At 54.3% G+C, this 9,459-nt stretch overlaps 1 protein-coding gene across 1 annotated transcript; it reads left to right on the top strand.

Annotated features, from left to right (window-relative positions):
* Window positions 1-237: 237 nt before the first annotated feature.
* Window positions 238-9,223, top strand: ST8SIA3 (ST8 alpha-N-acetyl-neuraminide alpha-2,8-sialyltransferase 3; the record flags this gene model as incomplete). Its single annotated transcript, XM_026865872.1, has 3 exons — window positions 238-485; window positions 2,531-3,088; window positions 3,788-9,223. Coding segments are annotated over 3 exons (1,089 nt in total), but the record flags the coding sequence as incomplete, so codon positions are not given.
* Window positions 9,224-9,459: the final 236 nt, after the last annotated feature.

The raw sequence follows: 9,459 nt of genomic DNA, 5'->3' as shown, positions 1-9,459 counted from the left end.
TATCCCGGTGTATCCCGGTTTATCCCGGTTTATCCCGGTGATCCCGGCCCGGCGCGTCCGGCGCTGTCCGTGGTGCTGAGACCGGCCGGGGCGGGGTCGGGCCGGGGCCGGTAACGGGCTGCGGGTCCGTGTCTGTCCGTGTGTCCGTGTGTCTGTGTGTTTGTCCGTGTGTCCGTCCATGTGTCCGTGTGTCTGTGTGTTTGTCCGTGTGTCCGTGTGTCTGTGTGTTTGTCCGTGTGTCTGTCCGTGTGTCCGTGTGTCTGTCGGTGTGTTTGTCCGTGTGTCTGTCCGTGTGTCCGTGTGTCTGTCGGTGTATCTGTCCGTGTGTCTGTCTGTCCGTGGGTCCGTGCGCTCCTTTGCAGGTCCCAGTTTGCGCTGAAGTTCCTGGACCCCTCATTCGTGCCCATGACGAACTCCCTGAGCCAGGAGCTGCAGGAGAAGCCGTCCAAGTGGGCCTTCAACCGCACGGCCTTCGCCCACCAGCGGTGAGCACGCGCCCGCGGACCCTCCGCACCCCCGGCCTCGTCCCCTTCCCCCCTCCCCAACTGCAGAAAATACAGTCGGGGACTGCTAAATACTTTTAATTCGCCAGCGGCGAGAGACAAAGGCTGATCCGGAGTGTTTCCCCAGATGGTTACAGCTATCTAGGGAGAAATTTCAGAGCAGGGCATTTTACCAAACGGGGCGCGACCCGCCGTCCCGGTGCGCGAGTGAAATTGTCGTCACTTCAATACAAACGACTGGGGTTTATCAAACTTGAAAGAAGCGGGCAGGTAACGGCCATGAAACACGGCGTTCGTGGAGGCCGACATGCGCCCAGATAAACTTCCCAGCTGACGGCAGCTCTGAGCAAGCACAGCCCTGTGCTGCCTCCCGGCCGAGGGGGTGGGCAGGGCTCGGGGCTTGGATGGGGGCCCTCGAGCCCGGATCACCCCAAAACACCCTCCTTGGGCACCGCCGGCTGCCTCCTGCCCGCAGGTTGCACTGACGTCCCTGCAGTGTGGCAAGGGAAAGGGTTTCTCGGTCCCTTCAGCTTCCTCAGAGCTGCTCTGTGCTTGGTGGCAGTCAGATGTGCTCTCGGTGTGATGAGAACGTGGCGCTGCCTGGCCAGCCTCTTTTATTTATTGGCTTTACTGAGATATATATAGAGAGAGAGATCAGTAAATATATACTTTAGACATTTAAAAAAATATAGATATATTTACTGATGTATTTTTAAAAAGAAAATAAAACCCTTTAGCCATTTAAGACAGCGACTCCCATCCTGGACTGTGGCTTTGTCCTGACAAAAGCCTGATCTTTCAGAGACCCCCTTGTGACCCAGATCCCATCTCCCACCCAAGAATCAGGAACCCCGTCCCCTCGGCTTGGCGGCCCAGTCGGTGTGGGGTGCTGCCCCCCTCAGTGCTCCCCTCCTCCCCTGGGCCCTCTCCGGCACAGCGGGGCCAGCGATGCCCTTCCAGTGCCGACAAGCTGCCCCCGGGGCGCCGTGGGGCACGGCGAGGAGGGGGCTCTTTGCCTGCCCCATCCTGTCCCAGGAGCCGCCGGGCTGGCGGACAGTGGCTGCCCTCAGTACTGCTTCATTCCTGGCACCACCAGCTCATCCATCGTGAGCTTTAATTGTTGGACTAGATGATCTTCAAGGCCTTTTCCAACCTCGATGATTCTGTGATTCTGTGAGTCTGTCTCCGTGCCACCCCGCTGAAGGTTTTAGCTGATGCCTCAGGATCTGCACTTGTCCGTTAGCCATAACCCATAATTAGGGCACCCAGTGGGACTCCATTAATGCTGAGACATTGGAGGTTGCAAGCTGGAAAAAAGTTGTTTGTTTTCCATAAACATGAGCAAATAAAGTGGTATTGGTTTTCTATTTTTATGCCCTGCTAGGGAAATTCCTGAGCAGGCTTGGTTTTGTTTGGCTTTTAAGTATCCCTAATAACCCTTGTAAAAACGCCGGTGTGCTTGCCCAAGGAAGACATTAAGGAATTATCTTTACATAAATGGAGGCAGCAACTGTCGCTTGGGTTTGTGCTTCTTAACAAGATCATGAAGAATTACATGTATTTAAAAATCAGCTCCTGTTAATTCAACCCAATATCTTGGACAGCTTGGGTTTGCTTCCCATCCCGGCACCCATCGTCCCCAGATCCACGGCCCAGTTCCAAGAGCGGGGTGTGTGTGGAGAGCCCCAGCAGGGCGCCAGCACCCCTCAGCCAGGCGCCCGGGGAAGGGCCGAGCTGTTGGCTGCACCCCTGGGGTTTACACAGGGAACCCAGCGTTTCAATCCGGACACTGCTCCCAGGGGCACGGCCGCACCCTCAGCTGGCATCACCCAGGACGGCCCGGTAAAGCCCAGCTCCAGGTTCCTCTCTCTTTATGGTAATTTAAAAGCCATTGCACCACGCTGCTCAGGAAAATACTAATTAAGGAAGAAGAGAAATGTAAATCTAGACAGAAAGAAAATCTCTCCACCGCAGAAAGAGGGGAAATACAACTCCGTGTTTTCTTCTCTTTTTCTGTTTTATTTTAGGCAAGAAATCCTTCAGCACGTTGATGTAATAAAAAATTTTTCTTTGACCAAGAATAGCGTTCGGATCGGGCAGCTGATGCATTACGATTATTCCAGCCACAAGTACGTTTTCTCTATCAGCAATAACTTCCGATCGCTGCTTCCCGACGTGTCGCCCATCCTGAACAAGCATTACAACATCTGCGCCGTGGTTGGAAACAGCGGGATCCTGACCGGGAGTCAGTGCGGGCAAGAAATAGATAAATCTGATTTTGTTTTTCGTTGCAATTTTGCTCCAACCGAGGCTTTCCAAAAAGATGTTGGAAGGAAAACCAATCTTACGACCTTCAACCCCAGCATCCTGGAAAAGTATTACAACAACCTTCTGACCATTCAGGATCGCAACAACTTCTTCTTAAGCCTGAAAAAGCTCGACGGGGCCATCCTTTGGATCCCCGCTTTTTTCTTCCACACGTCAGCGACGGTCACGAGAACGCTGGTTGACTTCTTTGTTGAGCACAGAGGGCAACTGAAGGTCCAGCTGGCTTGGCCAGGAAACATCATGCAGCATGTTAACAGGTGTGTGTCTCTGCCTGGCGTTTAGCTTGCCCAAACACGTCTCTGTACAAACACAACTGGTTTTCCTGTTTGTGCCTGACCTGGTAGGCACCGTCTAGTGAGTCAGGACCCGAGCCTGCTCGGCCTTAGAGCAAACGCAGCTTTGGTACGGCCTCAGCGAGTCCTTCGGGTGGTTCCTCACAGGTGTGGGCCCGGCGCGGAGGAGCAGGGGGTTGTTTGCCCGGGGGCCCGTCCTGGGCCAGGGATCTGCCTCTGCTGCGGAGCCCGGAGGAGCGCGGGGCAGCCGAGGGAGGCACGGCGGGAGCAGAGCACCGTGTCTGGAGCGCGTGCTCTTCCCAGCCCGCTCACGGGAGCTGCCGCCTGCTCCGAGGAAAACTGCAGCACCGCAAAGCAGGATGAGGCTGCCTCTCTTTAGCGAGTGCGAGCGGAGCCAGGGGATCGTACCTGGCTGGGTAAGGCACTACGTCTCCTGGCCAAAACCCAGAGCCGTTCAGAGGGGGACACAAGAGACTGGGGGTCAGGGTGCTGCCAGGGGCGTTCTGCGCTCCCGCTCCTCACAGACCAGCCCGAGGAGAAGCCTTTGCCTCACCCAGGCTCTCAGCACCATCTCTGAGCAGTAACATTATTTTTTCCTTACAGCAAACCTGTGGCATTCCTCTCCCCCGCTCCAGACTAACAAGTCTCTATGTTTTTTCGCAGGTACTGGAAGAACAAACACTTGTCACCCAAGCGGCTGAGCACAGGTATTCTCATGTACACCCTTGCTTCTGCCATATGTGAAGAGATCCACTTGTACGGATTCTGGCCCTTCGGGTTCGACCCCAACACGAGGGAGGACCTCCCGTACCACTACTATGATAAGAAGGGAACCAAGTTCACGACCAAGTGGCAGGAGTCCCACCAGCTGCCTGCAGAGTTCCAGCTGCTCTACAGGATGCACGGTGAAGGACTGGCCAAACTCACCTTGTCGCATTGTGCCTAAGAACCTAAATCTTGAAGTGCCAAATGATTGTCTAAAAAAGTGCCCAAACCCCAATTAAACGTTCTTCAGATAGAATTCTCAAAAAAAAAAAAAAAAAAAAAAAAAAAAAAAAAAAAAAAAAAAAAAAAAAAAAGACCCAAACACCCCAGCCTAAAAACATATTTTCCATAATATAAAGATGCTTTTTAGTCACCCCTGTCACTGCTCACCAGAGGGTTTAAGCCCGTTTAGCAGTGCAGAAACATTTATCAAATTCTGTGGATGCTATTCATGCAGCAGCAAAGTCGAAATATTTTGCATTTATAGATAAGCCACTAAGTATGTTTTAAGATACTTTCGTATTTTAGCATCCCACTAAATGCCCTGAAACTCTTCATTTTACTGTTCCTTCCTGACTAGAACTAGAAATGCCAATTTTAAAAGGTTTTGCTGCTTTTGTGTATGTTGCTATCAATTGCTTGGCATAATAGATCGCTGTGGCCGATCGAGGAGGCCACTCAGAATTCCAGTTCTTCGCCACTTGCAAGTTCTTCAGTGTGGATCCTGGTTTCCACCGCTTGCATATTTTCATATTTACTGAATTTGACATTTTTCAAAGCTGTAAGGTGAAGGAGGAGGTCGCAATCCGGCTTGTACCTTAGCTAGGTGTTTATATCGCTCTCAGAACACTTCAGTGTTTTAATTCAACTTGGGCCAAACCCTACTCCTAATTAGGCTGAGCCGTGGTCGTTCCCATCCGTGTGATCATATCTGGTCTTTTGATTTCAAAGTTAAACCGCCGCCATAACAATTAGGTTTCTCTGGAGATGCGTTGGGTGAGACCAGCCCCAGACCCCGGCGCGGGCACGCCTCCCTCTGCACCGGCTCCCCGCACCCTCCAACGCCGGGGGGTGCTCTGGGGGGACGATACCCCTGAGCATGGGGACCACGGGGGGGTCCCACCCCATCCCTTTGCCCCCAGATTGGCGGCCGGGCGCCGCACCCATCCTGGTGAGCTCTGCTGGGTGGGACCCGCCGCGGCCGTACCCAACGTTCTGCTGCAGGAGTGTTTTGGTAGGTGCCACCCAAACCGTGGCCATGGGGTTCGTTGCTCGGCGGTGTCTGTAGAGAGTGGTCGTAGCCTTCGTTAGTCCAATTAACAGCGATGGGGCAGGCGGGCCGGGCAGCAGCAGGAGCCAGGCACCGGGGTTGTTAAAAATGCTTTTTAAAGGGAAGTGAGTGCAGCAGGAGTCCAGGGAAGAGGAAATACAGTTACCGGGTCTCCCCATTCACATCTCCAACTCCACGGTCAGACCACTAAACGAGCGGCCCCGTTTTCCGATCACCAACAGCCACCCGAGGCAGGCAAAGCAAGGCACGGCTTCCTCGGCACCGCTGACATCTGGCTGTTTGTAGAGAGGACAAACCTCACTTAGGGTTTGAAAGTGTTGGCCATTATGTCTCAGGATAAAGGAGCGTGTAAAATAACTGGGTTTCTTATTACCACAAGTATTGCTTACAAGTATTTTAATGTTTTTCTACTATTCTCTCTGACGCTGAGAACTGACTGCACACTGAAAGAAGATGCAAAATCCAATTTAAAATCATAGTTTAAAATGGCACCATTTAATTTTTCTCGGCCTCTTTACCTACAAGCAGATGTAGGAGGTGAGGAAGATCTCGAGTACAACACCAAACCGCAGCTCCACCGGCCCCCGAAGCTGGGACCCCGCTCTCCCCCACGCCCCGGGGCGGAGAAGGAGCTGGCAACTTTCTTCCCCATTTTAACGACCCCACATTTTCTGGCTTTTGTTTTTTCCAAGGCTGTTCAGGGCTGGGGCGCACTGCGGAGGGGCTGGGGTCTCGCCATGCCGCGGCGTTCCCGCCCGCCCTGCCAAGCCTGGCTCAGCGTTGCCGGGGGCTCCGGCTCTCCGTGCTGTCTGTCGGCCCCGTGCTCGTCGCCATCCCTGCAGCAGAGTCCAACTTCCCGCAGCTGTTACGAAGACATAGTTGTGCAGTGACGGTGGTGTCTTACGCCGTGTGGTGCCATAAGAGTTGTCCTTGATATTATCACCTATTATTTGTGCCATAGTCGCGCGCGAGGGCCCGGGAGCGGAGTTTGGCCGTGCTGGGCGCAGGCTGTGGCAGAGCATGAGGACAGGTCGTCTCCATCACTCGCACCTGCCCGCGGGAGGGACAGGGATCCCCCGACCCCGCCAGGCCTGTCACCGAGGGGTGCAGGATTGCACCCCCTGGACGCCAGGACTGTGAGCAACCGGGCAGCACCAGCCCCGACCTGCGGGAACCCTCGTCCGAGTGCCGGAGCACACGGATTTTTTGTGCCCAAGAAACAGAAAGATGAGAAATTGCAGGGAGATCTGCGCTAGTTGTTATGACATGCAGTAATTAATCATTTCTGATGGTGTTTCGAGCTGTACGTACCCAGGAAGGCAGGCGGGCGGCTCGGCCGGTCACCGAGGGGCATGTTGAAGGTGTGTCCCGTGGCCAAGAGCCCAGCAGGGGCCAGGGGTGACCCCCAACCCTGGCTGATGCCTCTTGGCTTGTGGTTAACGCCAGATTATTTTCTTTAAGAGGCATTTTATCAATTTCATGTAGGGAGCGATCATTTTTAATCAGCGCATTAAAGAAATGTGAATTATTATATTGGTGTGAAAGGGGGGCCTGGTGTGCTCTATACAACTTTTGGCTGCTGGATCCAAGGGGGAATGGCACTGGCAGACCCTGCTCGGCTGCTGCACGGCGTTTACGTGGCGTAACCAGTAGTCACCAGGAAACATTCGTTAGCCCAGACAGACATATTTCCACCCGTGTGTCTCCAGGAGCCCTTTTCGCAGTGGGGGTGCTCAGCCTGGGGCCAGGCTCCGGGGTGTTGGCCCCGGCCGTGTCGCTGGGCGGTGGGACACGCTCAGAGCCGCAGCGTCCAGCCTCTCCCCGAGGGGAGGGCGGCACTTCTGATGTGTCCGGGGGCCTCGGCCGGTTGTTCCTGAGCGCGGCACATCTTCGCTCAAACCGCTGCTGTAGAGCACCCAGGAGAGCAGATGAACGGCAAAAATTAGAGGTTGAAACCAAAAGCCAAAATTGTTCTGGGGTCGTTTTTTAATTTTTCTTTTTTTTTTTGTTTTTAATTAAATTTCCCATCCTAATCACACTAAACTCGGGGAAGTTGCCTATGGCTGTAATTTCTGTTCTGCCCCCAGCTCGCCCCCCAGGCTGTTTCTGTGCTCGGGAGCCCTGCGAGGCCCCACGCACCCCGCAGAGCGCCGGGGACGCTGGTCGCGGGGAGGATGGCGTCGGGGAGGTGTCTCCATGTGCGGTACCTTCGTTTGACCTTGCTTAACTTCAGCAAATGGAGCGTCTCTCAGGTTCATCCCGCTCATGGCCAGGTCCCGTTACGGCTGAAGGCAGCAGACCCCGCCAGGGGGTCTCGGGGGGAGCCCCGGTGCTCTGCAGCCCCCTCCCATCCCCAGAGAGGGCCGGGACCCCCCATCGGTGCCGGGGGATGGCTCTGGCAGCACAGCTGGAACTTTCCAGAGGCACAGAGAGGCACCGAGAGCGGAGAAGGAAGCACGAAAACAGCTGCAAATATTCGGAAATGGGAATACAGAAAAATTATTGACAGAGCGCCATATTATATCATTGATTTTTAAGCAAAACTCCCTATCGATTTTTCAGAACCGCATTGAACATTTCAGAATCATTGATTTTAATGGGGAGTTCTTCCCCAAAATCAATGGCGCAATACAGCCCAAAGTAAATTGCTTCTTAGTATCAATATTTTTTTGTCCAAGCTCTTGCAGTGTGGAAAGCTGTCTTAAAATGTGCATCTTTTGTTTTTTGCCTGTTTCCTGCTCTTTGAATTCTGCTTTTGTAGAGCGACTGGCAGGGAAGGGCGGCTTGTGCCGACTGGTGGGACCAGCAGTGGCCCAGGGTGGGCTCTGCTCCCCCAGGCAGGGAGAGCCCCCGCTGCTGCCTCGCGGTCAGGCTGGGCTCTCTCCCAAAACCCCTTTTTTGGGCTGATTTTCTTGTGGGGCCTCGCATTAGGGGCACTGCGCGTCCCTGAGCAGCAAAGGGGGGTGACCCCCCCCGAATTGGCAGTAAGGTCAGGGCTCGGCGTCCTTTTCTCACTGCACGGGGCTTTCAGCATGTGTAATTCTGGTTTTGTAGAAAATAATCAGAAAATCCCTCTGAGCTGGAGGAAGTCAGTGGTGGGCGGCAGGAGGAGCCCTGGCGTTGCCTGGAGAAGGTCCGGGCTGGGCGGCTCACGGCGGGTTCCTGAGCTCTGGGATGAAGGGGATGGAGGTGGTGGGCGAGGTGAGGGCCGGAGGGTGCGGAGGAGACGGTGGCTGAGGGGGAGAGGCAGAAAATGCCTTTTTAAATAAGCTGCTCCCCGCCAGCCCCCACGGCTCCCCGGGGCGGTGCGGTGCCGGCTGCCGCCCGCCCGGCTCAGGACTGCAAACGGCCCTTGCGTTGGGTCTCACCTTGGCCAGACTCTTCCTGCCAAAGCCTTCCAGCCTCCTGTCTACCTAAACCAACTCCTGATGGTTCAAGGAGATACTCGCTGCCGTTCCTGAACGTCTAGGCCAGCAGATACGGCTAAATGAACGTACGTGTCACGCAGCGTGATCAGTACTCGTAAGTACGGAAGGTTTGAGTTTACAAAAGCAGGCGAGGTCCTGACTAGCTCCGAGGGAAGGGTCTGGCGGGATGCAGACCCCGCTGGGCTCCCAGGACGTGTCCCAGGCGCTGCCGGAGGCGAGCGGGGCCGCATCCTGCTCCAGCCCTGTGCCGACGGGCGCCGAGGACCCCGCAGCGAGGACTGGGGATGTGGAGAGGGGGTGTACATAGGAGTGGAAATACGTGTGTTACCTTCTCTTCTTTTATACATCTGGGGTTTGTATTTTCGTTGCTTGCATCTTTTCAGTGAATGGTAGCAAGATACATTCAGACAAAGTCATTTTTGGCTACTGGTTTTAATTGTGGAGTATACCAAAAAGCAAGCGTTTGTGGACTATAACTAACTGTGAATGGAGGCTGCAAAAACGGATCGTTTAGAAAAAAACAGGTTTTCTGTAAATGAATGTGTCTTTATTCCAATGGCTATACAGTTCAATGCCCGATGGAGTTGTTTTCAATAAAAGAAAAGATAAATATTTAAAAAAAAATGCCATAATTATAATAAAGGATTCATTATTTAACAGCCATACTAAAAGCATTTTTTATTTTTAAATGGCTGATGTTCACAGAGGGCCAGGGCAGAGCCTCAGGTGAGTGGCCGCGGTGGGGCCGTGGTGCTGGTGTCCAGCCTCGCTCCCCCGGGAGCCTCGGGGGAGTCGGCGGGGCCGAGAGCCCTGGGGGGCAGCGCCTGGCCCCTCCCGCGAGGGGCTACCGC

This window comes from Athene cunicularia (genome assembly GCF_003259725.1).
Source record: "Athene cunicularia isolate RWA chromosome Z unlocalized genomic scaffold, athCun1 chrZ_part1, whole genome shotgun sequence".
Taxonomy (NCBI): domain Eukaryota; kingdom Metazoa; phylum Chordata; class Aves; order Strigiformes; family Strigidae; genus Athene; species Athene cunicularia.
This window is presented reverse-complemented; position numbering and strand designations above follow the sequence as displayed.